Source organism: Dipodomys spectabilis, unplaced genomic scaffold (genome assembly GCF_019054845.1).
Source record: "Dipodomys spectabilis isolate Male_0828 unplaced genomic scaffold, ASM1905484v1 ptg000511l, whole genome shotgun sequence".
Classification (NCBI taxonomy): domain Eukaryota; kingdom Metazoa; phylum Chordata; class Mammalia; order Rodentia; family Heteromyidae; genus Dipodomys; species Dipodomys spectabilis.
Window position 1 is genome coordinate 1,148,118 of NW_024871188.1, and position 15,216 is coordinate 1,163,333.

The 15,216-nt window shown below is 55.8% G+C and overlaps 1 protein-coding gene across 1 annotated transcript; it reads left to right on the forward strand.

The window, feature by feature from the left end:
- Nucleotides 1-2,436: 2,436 nt before the first annotated feature.
- Nucleotides 2,437-14,611, forward strand: Thop1 (thimet oligopeptidase 1). The gene is made up of 12 exons (XM_042669845.1): nt 2,437-2,598; nt 5,577-5,789; nt 8,054-8,202; nt 8,982-9,089; nt 9,179-9,281; nt 10,333-10,493; nt 11,034-11,169; nt 11,329-11,695; nt 11,944-12,145; nt 13,215-13,530; nt 13,800-13,936; nt 14,203-14,611. The coding sequence occupies exons 1-12, from the start codon at nt 2,583-2,585 to the stop codon at nt 14,356-14,358; spliced, it is 2,064 nt and encodes a 687-aa protein (XP_042525779.1). The 5' UTR covers nt 2,437-2,582; the 3' UTR covers nt 14,359-14,611.
- Nucleotides 14,612-15,216: the final 605 nt, after the last annotated feature.

Sequence of the window (15,216 nt, forward strand, 5' to 3'; positions counted from 1 at the left end):
TGTGGGGCCTGAACTCTGGGTCTGGGCGCTGTCCCTCAGCTCTTCAGCTCAAGGCTAGCGCTCTACCACTTGAGCCACAGCACCACTTCCGGATTTTTTCTTTTTACTTAGGTGGTGCTGAGGAATTGAACCCAGGGCCTCATGCATGCAAGGCAAGCACTCTATCACTGAGCCACCTTCCCAGCCCTACATAATGGAATTTTACACAGCCATTAGAAAGAAAAAACAATGTCATTTGCAGGGAAATGAATGGAAGTAAAATAAATCATATTAAGTGAGGTAAGCCAAGCCCAGAGAGATAAATGGCACATTTTCTGATTTGCAAAAATTAGGCCTAGGGCTGGGAAGGTGGCTCAGTGGCAGAGTGCTTGCCTTGCATGCATGAGGCCCTGGGTTCGATTCCTCAGCACCACATAAGCAGAATAAAGCCAGAAGTGGCGCTGTGGCTCAAGTGGTAGAATGCTAGCCTTGAGCTGAAGAGCTGAGGGACAGCGCCCAGGCCCAGAGCTCAGGCCCCATGAGTGGCCAAAAAAAAAAAAGACCTAAAATACACTGGGATATGATTTTTTTTTTTTTATTTGTCAGTCTTGGGGCTTGAACTCTGGGCCTGGGCGCTGTCCCTCAGCTCTTCAGCTCAAGGCGAGCGCTCTACCACTGGAGCTACAGCGCCACTTCTGGTTTTCTGGTGGTTTGATCTCAGCCTCCTGAGTAGCTAGGATTACAGGCGTGAGCCACCGGCACCCGGCATGATTTTTTTTTTAAAGTCATGAGACCAAAAGAGGATACTCAGGAGAGAAACAGAAAGGCACGAGGGCTAAGTGCCTTATCATATTTATATAAAATAATGCACATATGTAAATAAACTCCAACATATGGAAACAAATCTCTTTTCTTTTTAATTTTTATTTATAATCTTTATGTTTTGATGATTCTGTCTACTTTTCCTCATGTATGGTGTATTCAGAGTATATCTCCAGAAGGGTTGTGGGTACAGAACTGGAGGGAAAAAGGGTGAAAGGGTAGAACACTTGGTAGGTGTGACGTACCAACACCAACCTTGATTGTAAAATCTTGTGGGCATTCATCCACTCTCTCATGGATGCTAGAAACTCAGGTTCTCAACTTGGGACTATCACTGAGCCACACCTCCACTTCAGCTTTTTGGTGATTAGTTGGAGACAAGAATCTTAAAGACTTTCCTGCCCAGGCTGGTTGTTTTTTGTTTTGTTTTGTTTTGTTTTTTTTGGGTCTGGTCATGGGGCCTGAACTCTGGGCCTGGGCGCTGTCCCTCAGCTGTTCAGCTCAAGGCTAGCACTCTACCACTTCCGGCTTTTTTCTTTTTGCTTATGTAGTGCTGAGGAATCGAACCCAGGGCCTCATGCATGCAAGGCAAGCACTCTACCACTGAGCCAACTTCCCAGCGCCCCAGGCTGGTTTTTAACTGTAATCCTCAGATCTCAGATTCCAAAGTAGCTAGGATTATAGGTGAGAACCACATCCATTCTCTTATTTACACTGCTACTTCTGTGCCTGGTCTTTTTTTTTTTTTTTTGTCGGTTGTGGGGCTTGAACTCTGGGCCTGAGTGCTGTCCCTCAGCTCTTCAGCTCAAGGCGAGCGCTCTACCACTTGAGCTACAGCGCAACTTCCGGTTTTCTGGTGGTTTATTGGAGATAGGAGTCTCATGGTCTTTCCTGCCCGGCCTGGCTTTGAACCTCAATCCTCAGATCTCAGCCTCCTGAGTAGCTAGGATTACAGGCGTGAGCCACCAGCGCCCAGCTTGTGCCTGGTCTTTTGAGCAAAGGATTCATCGCTGATGAAAGTGAATTATACAACTCATGGGTGGAGACAGGAGGGAAGGACTGGGAGAGGATGAGGGAACAGAAAACACTGTACAAAAGGAAATGTACGTGTCACCTGACTCGTCATTGTAATCTCTCTGAACATCACCTCTAAAATAAAAATAAAATAAATTAATAATTAAGAGAAAGGAAGGAAGGAAGGTGGAAGGCAGGTTTCAAGCTGTAGAATGCTAGCCCTGAGTGAAAAGGCTCAGGGACAGCACCCAGGCCCTGAGTTCAAGCCCCAGGACTGGCAAAAATGAAAAAATAATAAAAATTTAAAAAAAGAAAAGAAAAGAAAGGGAAGTAAGGAAGCAAGCTACCAATGAATTTCGGGAATCTGAAACCAGGCCAACATCCTTGCAGATTCAGAGGCTCAGAAGCATCAGGTGTGTGCAGTTTCCATGGAAACTCTCTGGCCAAATCCTCCTGGCAGCAGTGTTGGGCGGATGGGTGGGACCTGGGGGGCTCCGCCCACACTCGTCTCTGAGAGCCAATAATAGGCTGGAGCGACGCCCGTCATCAACGAAAATGGGTGGAGCCTCAGGGCGCAGGCGCCTGGCCGTCGGTGCGCACGCGCCCTCCCAGCATGCCTCGGGCGCGCGGGCGGCGGGCACCTTAGTCTGCGGAGCGCGGTGGTGGCGCCGGGTTGCACGGGGAGCTGAGGCGCCCGCCGCGGCTCAGGCGGCCAGGCGAGGAGGACCAGGCACCGGGAGCAGGCCGCCGTCGCAGACCCAGTCAACATGAAGCCCCCCGCAGGTACTGGCTGCCCCTCGCCGAGGCCCGGCTCGCGGGGACCCGGCTGTCCTTTTATCCACGAGCGCCTCCCGGGACCGTGATTTGGGGCCTAAGACCCGGGCCGAGACACCGTCGAGGGACCCTCCAAACCGGGGCTAGGAGGAGGGCGGCGGGCGACCCCGTCTCCCTCGCCTGGGGGAGGAATTGAACCCACAGCGTCCATCCGGAAACTTCCACCACGGATGGGATGGGTGGGGCTTGGTGGTGGACTGTGGTTAGACCCTTTCTCCCTCTCCTCTTCCTCCCGAAGGGCCATCCCACAAAATGTAAATGAGCCGTGGGGAAGTAAACGTGATGGAGGCTGTCTTAGGGGGAAAGAATTCCTAGAAGAGTTCCCGGAGGGCTTCTCGGAGGTGGTGGCCTTGGGACCGAGACTCTAGGGGAGAAGCAGTTATCCCAGAAGTTGTCCAGGGGAAGAGCCAGGGCTAAGCTTGGGAGGCAGGAATATCAGAGCAAACACAAAACAAGTCACCTGGGCTGGTTTGCCAGTGACTTACTTGCCTACTAGGAGCTACTCGGGAGGCTGAGATCTGAGGATGGCAGTTTGAAGCCAGCCTGGACAGGAAAGTCCGTGAGACCCTCATCATCTCCAGTGAATCATCCAAAACAAAAAAAAAAAAAGCCTGAAGTTCAAGCCCTTGAACACACACACAAATAGAAGTGAGGAGCCTTTTTTCTCCCAAAGGCCATTTGGATGTTAATAACCTTGTCAGGCTATATATGAAATTGTAAAAATGGGAAGCCAATGAGAAGCATATAGTGTTTGTCCTGTTGCGCAACAAATGATTTCTTAGGCTTGATACAACCCACTGGCCCCATGTTCCCCATCACTGGTAAGCTGGGATTTTTTTTTTTTTTTAAGATCAGGAGACACTATTGGGGAACACTATGACCTGCATACTACATTTTAGAAAATCATTGAAATTGTGTGATGCCTATTGCTTAGATCCTTGCCTAGCCTCTAAGTTCTTTCCCCTCAGCCTACTTAGTAATGATGATAATTAGTTATTTAGCTTTCTGGAAGGCAGGAATGTCGTCTACCTTGTTTGCTGATGAATCCCTAGCTCAAAAGACCAGGCACAGAGGTAGCAGTGTAAATAAGAGAATGGATGTGGTTCACACCTATAATCCTAGCTACTTTGGAAGCTGAGATCTGAGGATTAGTTGAAAGCCAGCCTGGGCAGGAAAGTCTGTGAGACTCTTGTCTCCAATTAATCACCAAAAAGCTGAAGTGGAGGTGTGGCTCAGTGATAGTCCCAAGTTGAGAACCTGAGGTTCTAGCATCCATGAGAGTGGATGAATACCCACAGCATTTTGCAATCAAGGTAGGTGTTGGTAGGTCACACCTATAATCCTCGCTAGTAAGAAGGCCCAGATCTGAGGATTACAGTTCAGAGCCAACCTTGGCAGGAAAGCCTACCAAAAGAAGCCAGAAGTGCAGCTATGGCTAAGTAATAGAGCACTAGCCTTGAGCAAAAAAGCTCAGGACTAAGCCTAGGCCTGGAGTTCAAGCTTTAGGACTGGAGCGTATGCACACAAAGATATTTTTAATCCTATATCCTTCCCAGAGTGGGTTCAGATAGTTCTAGCGCCTCTTGTTCCCCACCTTGCCTGACTTCCCAACCTCTTCCCCTTTCCACTTTTTTTTTTTTGTGCTGGTCTTGGGGCTTGAACTCAGGGCCTGGGCTCTGTTCCTGAGCTTTTTTTCTCAAGGCTATATAGGTCTACCACTTGAGCCACAGGTCCACTTCATTTTGGAGAGTGTGGTTAATTGGAGATAGTCTCATAGTCTTTCCTACCTAGGGTGGCTTCCAACCTGGATCCTCAGATTTCAGCCTCCTGAGTAGCTAGGATTATAGGCATGGGCCACCAGCACCCAGCTAGAAACCCTTCTTCGTTGTCGTCGTCATCTTTTTTTTTCCCCCTAGTCCTGGGGCTTGAACTCAGGGCCTGGGCACTGTCCCTAAACTACTTTTGCTCAAGGCTAGCACTCTACGACTTGAGCCGCAGCACCACTTCCAGTTTTCTAGTGGTTTATTGGAGATGAGTCTCTCGGACTTTCCTGTCCAGGCTGGCTTTGAACCGTGATCCTCAGATCTCAGCCTCCTGAGTAGGATTAAAGGTGTGAGCCACCAACACCTGGCTTAGAAATCCTTCTTGATCACAAGTTTAATTCAACACACTGTTCTCTTTCTGCTATTCTGAAGTCTCAGAGGCTGTGCAGAAGCTTTGCCCAGTTCTCACCAAAGTTGCTTGGCTAGAAAAACCTTTCTTTGGGGCTGGGAAGCTGGGCACTGGTGGTTCACTCCTGTTACTCTAGCTACTCAAGAAGCTAAGATCTGAGGATCAAGGTTCAAAGCCAGCCCAGGCAGGAATGTCCCTGAGACTCTTATCTCCAGTTAACCACCAGAAAACCAGAAGTGGTGTTGTGGCTCAAGTGGTAGAGTGCTAGCCTTGAGCTGAAGAGCACAAGGACAGTGCTCAAGCCCAGAGTTCAAGAACCACGACCGAGCAAAAAAAAAAAAAGTCTCATGGAGTTTCCTGCCCAGCCTCGCTTCCAACCGTGATCCTCAGATCTCAACCTCCTGAGTAGCTAGGATTACAGGCCTGAGCCACCAGCACCTGGGTAAGGGTGGGGATTTTAACAACACGAGCAACAGTTGAGGCTGACATGTTCTGTGGTGGCATATCAGGCCCTGTGAGGCACTGAACAGTATAGTTTCCACCTGGTTTCTACCTATGCCGAGCTAGTGGCCCCTTTCCTTCCCCAGGCTGTGACCATCATAGCTGGAGGGGGCCAGGGATACCTCCCCCTGCTCTAGAGGATCAATCTCTCCTTCCCCACCCCCCATAACCTCTGGGCCTAGCTTACCCCAGTTACTTTGTTCCCGAGTGTGGCGGTCACACAAGATGAACCCTGCTTTGCTTCCTCTGTCCAGCCTGTGCCGGGGATGTCCTGGACTCTACATCGCCATGCTCTGTCACCAACTACCTCAGGTGGGACCTGAGTGCCCAGCAGATTCAGGCGCTCACCAAGGAACTCATCGAGCAGACTAAGCGCGTGTATGACCAAGTCGGTGCCCAGGAGTTTGAGGAAGTGTCCTATGAGAGCACGCTCAAGGCATTGGCCGACGTGGAAGTGTCCTACACAGGTGAGGCTGACTCCTGGTGCCCAGGAGGCAACATGACAGGTGTCATGTGATAGATCGCTCAGGTGCCCATGCCCTGGCTGCATGGTGGCCCAGCTACTTGCAAGGTGGGTGTGAGCAAGACAATAGTCAGGTCTGGCGGGTCGCCGTCATCGGGTTCCCGCCCAGCCCTCCTCCAGTCAGCCTGCTTCCTGGTTGTGCCGTCTGAATCCAGCCCAGGTGGCAGCCTGGAAACTCAAGCCCCCGTAGCCACCTCCCCTCCCAGTATTTGTTTTCTGCCTGAATTCTAGAACTGGGTCTTTGTTGCAGTTTCTGTACCCTATTCTTTACTCTGTTGGCTTTTCTTTTCTTTTTTTGTGCTGGACCTGGGGCTTGAACTCTGGGCCTGGGTGCTGTCCCTGAGCTGCTTTTTGCTCAAGGCGAGCACTCTACCACTTGAGCCACGGCATCACTTCTGGCTTTTTTTGGAATAGTTTTATTAGAGGTAAGAGTCTCAACGTTTCCTGCTTAGGCTGGCTTCAAACTGCAGTCCTCAGATCTCAGCCTCTTGAGTAGCTAGGATTACAGGTGTGAGCCACTAGCGTCCAGCTCTCTTGGCTTTTCTTTTGAGACACCACTTGCTACATTCATGGGGCCGGTTTCAAACTCCCGGGCATAATCAACCGCCCCACCAGGCCTACTGAGCAGATTGGGTAACAGAGCCACCACACACTGCTTTTTAGCTGGTGTCCTAACTCATTACCTGAGACCTGGTCAGTTACCCAAAAAAGAGTGGTTTTGGCTCAGGGACGTGGATGCTGGAAATGAAGATGGGGAAGGCATCCGGTAAGGGCTGTGCTACCGGAGTCACAGCAGAGGGGAGACTGGCCTCAGGGAATGAGCCCTGGGCAGGGCGGGTACCTAGAGGACTACAGGACATAGAGATCTCCAGCGATCCCTTAGGAGCAGCCTTTCCCTGATCCTGGCCTCCTTGTTCCCCTCAGGGACCCCATGGGTTTCGCAATCAAGCGGAGTATACTTGTGCTCTCCCTTCCCACCTCCCACTTCAGCCTGAGGCCTTTGCCTAGTTCTTACCACACAGGTTCTTCTTCAGGCTTCTGCTTAACCTGTGAGGACCTGGAATTGGAAATGATATCCCATGGCCCCTTCATAGTGGTCTGCAGTGTACAAGGGTCAAAGGACCGAGAGACCTTGAAGCAGGGGTCTCTGGACGAGTGGACTTCTGCCCTCATGGGCACAGGTAGCTCATAGCTGTAATCCTAGCTATTCAGGAGGCTAAGATCTGAGGATCACAGTTCAAGGCCAGCCCAGGCAGGAAAATCTGATAGACTCATATCTCCAGTTAACCAACAGAAAAGCCAGAAGTGGATCTTTGGCCTTGAGGGAAGAAGCTAAGTGATAGCACCCAGGCCCTGAGTTCAAGCACCAGAGCACACACACAAGAATATTCCCTGAGCGGGCGCCGGTGGCTCACACCTGTCATCCTAGCTACTCAGGAGGCTGAGATCTGAGGATCGCGGTTCAAAGCCAGCCTGGGCAGAAAAGTCTGTGGGACTCTTATCTCCAATGAACTACCAGAAAACCGGAAGTGGCTCTGTGGCTCAAGTGGTAGAGCGCTCACCTTGAGCTGAAGAGCTGAGGGACAGCGCCTAGGCCCAGAGTTAAAGCCCCATGACCGACCAAAAAAAAAAAAATTTTACGTTGGCATTCTTTTTTTTTTTTTGGGGGGGGGGGGGGGGGAAGGGGTCCGGTTGTGGGGCCTGAATTCTGGGCTTGGGCGCTGTCCCTCAGCTCTTCAGCTCAAGGCTAGCGCTCTACCACTTGAGCCACAGCGCCACTTCTGGCTTTTTTCTTTTTGCTTATGTGGTGCTGAGGAATCGAACCCAGGGCCTCATGCATGCAAGGCAAGCGCTCTACCTCTGAGCCACCTTCCCAGCCCCTACGTTGGCATTCTCATGGGTCCCTGATGCACAGATGGGTTAGTGACCCCTGCCTTGCACCTCTCAGACTGCAGGTGGTTGGGGCTGCTGCTGGACAGGGACAGCGAGTGGGGTCAGGACTCTGGGTGGGGATCGGCATCACCTGCATGAGTGACTGCTTTGGGTGCTAGGTTACGTTTAACCAGGAGCTGGTTCCCCAACCACTATCAAGCAGCATCTCCTTCCTTCCCTGTCTTCTGGGCATCCTTCCTGCTGCCTCTCCCCTCCCACACCCCAGTCAGCACCCCATGACTCTGATGGTACCGTGTCCACTATCACCCATTGCAGTGCAGAGGAACACCCTGGACTTCCCGCAGCACGTGTCCCCATCCAAGGACATCCGGACGGCCAGCACAGAGGCGGACAAGCAGCTGTCGGAGTTCGACGTGGAGATGAGCATGAGACAGGACGTGTACCAGAGGATCGTCTGGCTGCAGGTGAGGGCCGGTGGGGGCCACGTGGTGCCCAGTGGGGAGCCCCAGCACAGCAGCCAGTGTGGGAGCCTGGGGCTCCTCACAGCCACCTCTGCACATCCCTCCTGCTGTGGCTTAGCAACTGCCTTCACTGCCCATGGGACTCCATTGGCTTCCTGCCTCCCAGCTTGGCAGGGTTCTTGCTGTTGCTGGGCTGTGTTTGGTGATGAGGACCCCAGGGGTCCCCCCTGCTGCCTCTCACTCCGGCTACTGGGGCCCAACATGGGCAGCATGACCAGCCTGGCTATGGAGGTACGGGTGTGTGTTGGGGTGGGGCGGGGGGGGAGGGGATGTGATGGCTTACTCCGTGGTGCTGGGGAACCCAGGCCTCACCATGTTGGCCAGTGCTTGGCCATTTGTCCGTTGAGTTTCTATTGAGACACTAGTTGGTTCACAGCCAGTAACACGGGGCACTTTGCCTGATTCCCACTGGTGTCACGTTGTATAACATCAGTACAGTCCTTGGCCAGTGCCACCCACATCATCCCAGTGCAGAGTCTTCCTCCCTCTTCCTCTGCGTCATCTCAGCTAGGCTGCTTCCGGCCACACCCTCAGGGACACAGGACACAGGCCGCCACCTGTGAGCTCAGCAGTGTGGTAGCCAGGCCTGTGTGTGGAGTTGGTTTTCAGGAAAGCCGGCTGCCATGGGAGCAGCTACTGTGTCTGGTCCCCACTGTGCAGGTAGCCATGGCACCGCTGCCTGCCCTGCCCCCTGCCCCCCAACATGCTGATCTCCTTCCTAGGAGAAAGTGCAAAAGGATACATTGAGGCCCGAAGCCATGCGGTACCTAGAGCGGCTCATCAAGCTGGGCCGGAGGAACGGCCTCCACCTCCCCAAGGAAACGCAGGAGGTGAGTGGGGTCTCCCAGGAGCACCCCAGCAGGGCTCCCACATGCGCTCACCCATGGCCCTCTTCCCACATGGCCTTCTTGCCCTTCAGAAAATCAAGAACATTAAGAAGAAGCTGAGCCTCCTGTGCATCGACTTCAACAAGAACCTGAACGAGGACACCACCTTCCTGCCCTTCACACGCGAGGAGCTGGGTGAGCTGCAATGCACGGGACAGCCGCGAGGAACCGGCGCTGCCGCCTGCCTGGGTGTCCTGGACACAAGCACAAAGCCTTCTCCTGGTGGACTTTAGGGCTTGGTGGACAATGGGCTTCTAAATCCTTCCTTGGAAAGGCCAGTCGCTGACCCAGCTTTTGACTGAGAACAGGAGCCCAGGGCCTTTTTATGTGTGTTTGAGTTTTGAGATTGGGTCTGTGGGAAATCTCTTGGGTTCTCTGTTCACTCCCTAGCAGTCTGTTTTGTCTGTGGTTTTTTTGTTTCTTTTGGTGTTACTGGTACAGATGCTTCATGCTGAGCCACACCTCAGCCCTTTTTTGTCTAGTTGTCTGGCAAAAAGGAGCCTGCATTTTTGCTTAGGGCCAGCCTTAGATCTTGACCCCATACCTGTGCTTCCTACAAAGCAGGGATTATAGGTGTATGCACCAGTATGCTTTTCTGTACCCATGGTCAGGTGAGGACTAGCTTTTCTGCTCCTGAGTCTTTTTTTTTTTTTTTTTTTGTCTTTCATGGGGCTTAAACTCTGGGCCTGAACACTGTCTCTCAGCTCTTCAGCTCACTTGAGCTACAGCGCCACTTCTGGTTTAATGGAGATGTTGTAGGGCCTTTCCTGCCCAGGCTGACTTTGTACCTCGATCCTCAGATCTCAGCCTCCTGAGTAGCTAGGATGCTAGTGAGCCACCAGCATCCAGCTCCTCGAGTCTTCTTTGAGGCAGGACTGTCCTCAGCCTGCTCTACCTTGCTGTGTATGGATGCCTGTGGGATTAGCTCCAGGCGTCCAGAGCCCGCTCTGCGCTCTGCATTAGGGGTCGATTTGAAAGTGACCAGGGACAGTGTTTAGGGTAGGGGAGTGGGGTGCCCGCTGCCTGGATCAAGACAAGTCTGAGAGGGAAGCTGGCCTGGTCATCTCTCCCTCTCCCCTTCATCCTCTCCCCCTTTAGCTCCCCCCGCAGATCTCGGGGGCTGGGCACCCCCACTGTTGGTGCATGCCAGCCCCTCACTGCGCTGCCTCCTGTCCTGCTCCTGCAGGGGGGCTCCCCGACGACTTCTTGAACTCGCTGGAGAAGACGGAGGATGGCAAGCTGAAAGTCACCCTCAAGTACCCGCACTACTTCCCCCTCCTGAAGAAGTGCCACGTGCCTGAGACCCGGAGGAAGATGGAGGCGGCCTTCAACTGCCGCTGCAAGGAGGTGAGGCGCCTGCGCCCCCTCTGCCCCCTGGGCTCTGCCTCTGGCTCTTCAAGCCAGGCAGACGCCCGCACGGGACACCGCATCCCGGCTCCAGCTTGTGCCTGTGCAGGCTCTGTGCCCATCTCTCAGTGAGGATGGCTCCTGGAGGCAGCGTGGGGTCCACACTTGAGATCCAGGCCCACACTGTGTGCAGCTGGTGGCACAGAGGCAGACAGGCACCTTTGGGTGCTGCCAGGGCCGCTTGGTTCTGAGTGGGCCCCTGCATCTCCTAAGTGACAGCGCTGCATAGCTTGCTTTTGGCATAGTGGTGACACCCTCGGGGACAACTTGTCCTGTCAGAGCCCTGTCTGGTTTTGAAGAGGACCCTGGACTCACCCACAGCTCTCCTGACAGGAGAGGCATGGGGGCCACTGGGCAGATGTGCAGGGGCGCTGGGCGAGCGGGTGGAGTGGAGGCATGCAGCCACCCTGGCCCCGGGCAGGATGCAGCGTGGCTGGCTGTAGGCGTGCAGCCGCAGCCAACGCTGTGTGTGGCCTGCAGGAGAACTGTGCCATCCTGAAGGAGCTGGTGGCCCTGCGTGCCCAGAAGTCCAGCCTGCTGGGGTTCAGCACGCATGCTGACTACGTCCTGGAAATGAACATGGCCAGGAACAGCCAGTCAGTGGCCACCTTCCTAGGTAACCCACAGACCAATAAGGATGGGGTGCAGCTGCCCGCCCCCCAGGCGTGACCCTGGTGGACTGGCATTGGCCTGGCATCTGGTGTGGGGTGTTGGTACCTGCTCTGCGCCCCTTCTGGCAGGAGCCGGATGTCAGAGAACCCCCCCTTCTCCACAGATGAGCTGGCCCGGAAACTGAAGCCCCTTGGGGAACAGGAGCGGGCGGTGATCCTGGAGCTGAAGCAGGCTGAGTGTGAGAAGCGGGACCTGCCCTTCGACGGCTGCATCAACGCGTGGGACATGCGCTACTACATGAACCAGGTGGAGGAGACGCGCTACCGCGTGGACCAGAACCTGCTCAAGGAGTACTTCCCCATGCAGGTGGTCACCCAGGGGCTGCTGGCCATCTACCAGGAGCTCCTGGGGCTCTCCTTTGCCCTGGAGGAGGGTGCCAGCGTGTGGCACGAGGACGTGCGGCTCTACTCCGTGCGGGACACGGCCTCAGGGGCGGTGATCGGCAAGTTCTACCTGGACCTGTACCCCAGGTAGGAACCCCTTCCCCAGTAGCACCACGGGAGGGAGGCACCTGCCCTGGCCACAGCTGGATGCGGGCAGAGGATCCTGGGACCACAGGACAAGGAGATGTGGGTCATTTGCAGAAGTAGACGCCCAGGGGGCTCTGCCTGAGGGAGCCTAGCCCCTCTGCCCAATAGCCCGGTGGGATGATGCAACGTGGGGTCGAGCAGAGTGGACACGTGGACAGATTCTGACCCCATCTCCCCGTGCCTCCCAGGGAAGGGAAGTACGGCCATGCAGCCTGCTTCGGCCTGCAACCCGGCTGCCTGCGTCAAGATGGCAGCCGCCAGATCGCCATCGCAGCCATGGTGGCTAACTTCACCAAGCCCACGCCAGACGCCCCGTCCCTGCTACAGCACGACGAGGTGGAGACCTACTTCCATGAGTTTGGTCACGTGATGCACCAGCTGTGCTCGCAGGTGTGTGGTGTGGCGGCCCTGCTCTCCGGCTCCCCTTGAAATGCCCCATGGTGACGGGGCTGCCCTTGTCTCAGACCTGCAGGCAGGAGCTGGGGTGAAAGCGTCTGGCTGCTTCCTCCCGCAGCCATCTGATCTGGTCTTAGGAGCTGGACAGACTAGATTAGCCACCTGCCCACTCTCTTTAAAGATGCCATAAGCTGTCACCTTGTCCCCTCTCTAGCCCCCGCCCCTACATGTCCCCTTTCTGTCTCTGGATCCACTTATTCTAGATGCTTCCTATCAATGAAGCCACACACCGGGGGCCTTTTGTGGGTGCTGCTCTTTCCTGAGCACAGCGGCCTCAGGTCCCTCCATGCTGTAGCGCAGCTCACAGTCTTGTCTTGTTCCTGGCTGGGTGACTGTCCTTCTAAGGACATGACAATGCTTTGGAAAGGTGCGCGTGCGCATGCCAGGGCTGGGCCCTGAACGCTTAAGTTTTTGGCTTTTTTCCACTTGACACGCCTCCACTTCTGGCTTTTTTTGGTAGCTCATTGGAGATAAGCGTCTCACATTCTTTCCTGTCCAGGCTGGGTTTGTTTTTTGGTCGGTCATGGGGCTTGAACTCTGGGCTTGGGCGCTGTCCCTGCACTCTTCAGCTCAAGGCGAGTGCTCTACCACTTGAGCTACAGCGCCACTTCCGGTTTTCTAGCAGTTTATTGGAGATAGGAGTCTAACAATCTTTCCTGCCTGGGCTGGCTTTGAAGCGCGATCCCCAGATCTCAGCCTCCTGAATAGCTAGGATTACAGGCATGAGCCACCAGCACCCGGCATCCAGGCTGGTTTGGACCCAAGATCTTCAGGTCTCAGCATCCTGAGTGGCTAGGGTTACAGGTGTGGGCCACTGGCTGCTTCTGTGTCTGGATGAGCACCCCTAAGCACGGCCTGCATGCTCCTTATGCAGTTAAGGGCTCCCCTGGCCCTGTCAGCATCTAGTCACGTTGTGTGTGAGCCCCAGCGTATCTCTGGCTGGCCTGCGAGAGGGCTGGCGGTGAGCAGCCAGACCTTCCTAAGGCTGTGCCATCCTTTGCAGGCGGAGTTTGCCATGTTCAGTGGGACCCACGTGGAGCGGGATTTTGTGGAGGCGCCGTCACAGATGCTGGAGAACTGGGTGTGGGAGAAGGAGCCGCTGCTGCGCATGTCCCAGCACTACCGCACGGGCGGCACCATGCCCCAGGAGCTGCTGGACAAGCTCATCAAGTCCCGGCAGGCCAACACCGGCCTCTTCAACCTGCGCCAGATCGTCCTGGCCAAGGTGGACCAGGCCCTGCACACGCGGTCCGGAGTGGACCCAGCCGAGGAATATGCCCACCTCTGCCAGGAGATCCTCGGGGTCCCAGCCACGCCAGGTAGCTACTCCCACCTCCCACAGCACAGCTTCGCACACCCAGGCCTGTAGTGCAGCTCTGTGGCGTGGCTGCCTAGGACACCATGTTGAATGGACACTCGTGTCTTGTCCTTTCTCGGAGGGGATACCAGGCCATGTGGTGTTAGGTGCCATGGTGGTAGGCTGCTCAGCCCCCTGAAGGATCAAGGTCCCCCAGAGAACCAGCTGCTGGGGTTCTCTGTCCTGTGAGGACAGAGCCTGAGTCCTGAGCCTCTCCCTGTGTCTGCCCAGGTACCAACATGCCCGCCACATTCGGCCACCTGGCGGGGGGCTACGACGCACAGTACTACGGCTACCTGTGGAGCGAGGTGTTCTCCATGGACATGTTCCACACGCGCTTCAAGCAGGAAGGCGTGCTCAACCCCAAGGTGAGGCCCTTGGGCGTGGGGGCCTGCTGCTGGCCCTGGGAGTTCACAGCCCATGGCCCTGGGGCCTGAGTGTCCACTCCAGCTCATAGTCTTCCCCGGCACCAAGTCCGTGCCCCTCCCTCACTGTGCCCACGGGCCTCTGGAGGCACCCACGGGCCTCTGGAGGCACCCACGGGCCTCTGGAGGCACCCACGGGCCTCTGGAGCCTTGAGTGGGTAGGGGAGCCTCCCACCCCAGTGGCGGGCTCAGCTCCCTGTGTCCCCCAGGTCGGCATGGACTACAGGACCACCGTCCTGAAGCCCGGCGGCTCCGAGGATGCCAGCGCCATGCTGAAGCTCTTCCTGGGCCGAGAACCCAAGCAGGATGCCTTCCTCCTGAGCAAGGGGCTGCAGGTGGAGGGCAGCGAGGAGGCTGCCTGCTGACAGCCCCGCCCCTGCCACACCCGCCGCCCTGTGCCTTAGCCCCAACTGGGACGGGGTTCCAGCTGCCATCCTGGGGCCTGATGGGCGGGGCAAGCCCCCAGCAACTCGTCATCATTGTCCAGGCGGCAGATCCCTGTGGGCAGGGCCCAGCCGGGCTGGCTGGGGGAGCCGCCCCATAGGTGGGGTGTGGGCGAGCACCCCTGCCCAGCTGTCAGTTCCTACTGCGTGGTCCTGTGGGTCAACCATTAAACACTTGAAGGGCACTCCCTGCCTGGTTCTTACCCGACCTCTCCATCCCATGGGGAGTCCAGCCAGGTGCTGGGGTCCCACCCACAGCTTCGGGGTGCTCTGGTCTCTTGTCTGCTCCACTTCTCTGGGTTTGACGCGCCCCCTGGGGTCTGGGGAGGCCATGCTGTTGGCTGAGGGTGTGCCCAGGCTGGGAAGCGAGAAGGGCCACAGGGCTGTCTGCTTCTGGCCCACATCCCCCCTACCAGAGTTCTGGAACGTTCCTCCCCATCTGTAGTCAGCTCTGGGTCACTGTGGGACCAGATTTAGCGCTCAGGCTGTGGGAGGTTGGCCCCTGTGTGCATATAGTCCGTGGGGCCGAGGGCACTGGCCTCCTGGGCCAAGGGGAGGGTGTTTTGCGCCTCTGGGCTTGTGTTCGCTGCAGAGCTGGGGGCGGCATCAGTGCTGGGAACAGGTGGTGTGGCCTGGGCTGCTCTCCGTGTGCTGGGTTCCTGGGGTGGCACCATGGCCAGTCTCTGGCCAGGCCTGCTCCCCTTCACGTGGCCTGAGAGCCTGGGTGTGGAGCGGGTTCTCAGCGGAGCTGGCAGCAGGCTGCCTGGCCGAGCCCACGCC

Bases quoted from the DNA above. Each gene is read 5' to 3' on its own strand.
- Thop1 (XM_042669845.1), top strand. The intron at 9,282-10,332 runs GTGAGCTGCAAT...CTGCTCCTGCAG, and splicing joins CTTCACACGCGAGGAGCTGG to GGGGGCTCCCCGACGACTTC. The intron at 12,146-13,214 runs GTGTGTGGTGTG...CATCCTTTGCAG, and splicing joins TGCACCAGCTGTGCTCGCAG to GCGGAGTTTGCCATGTTCAG.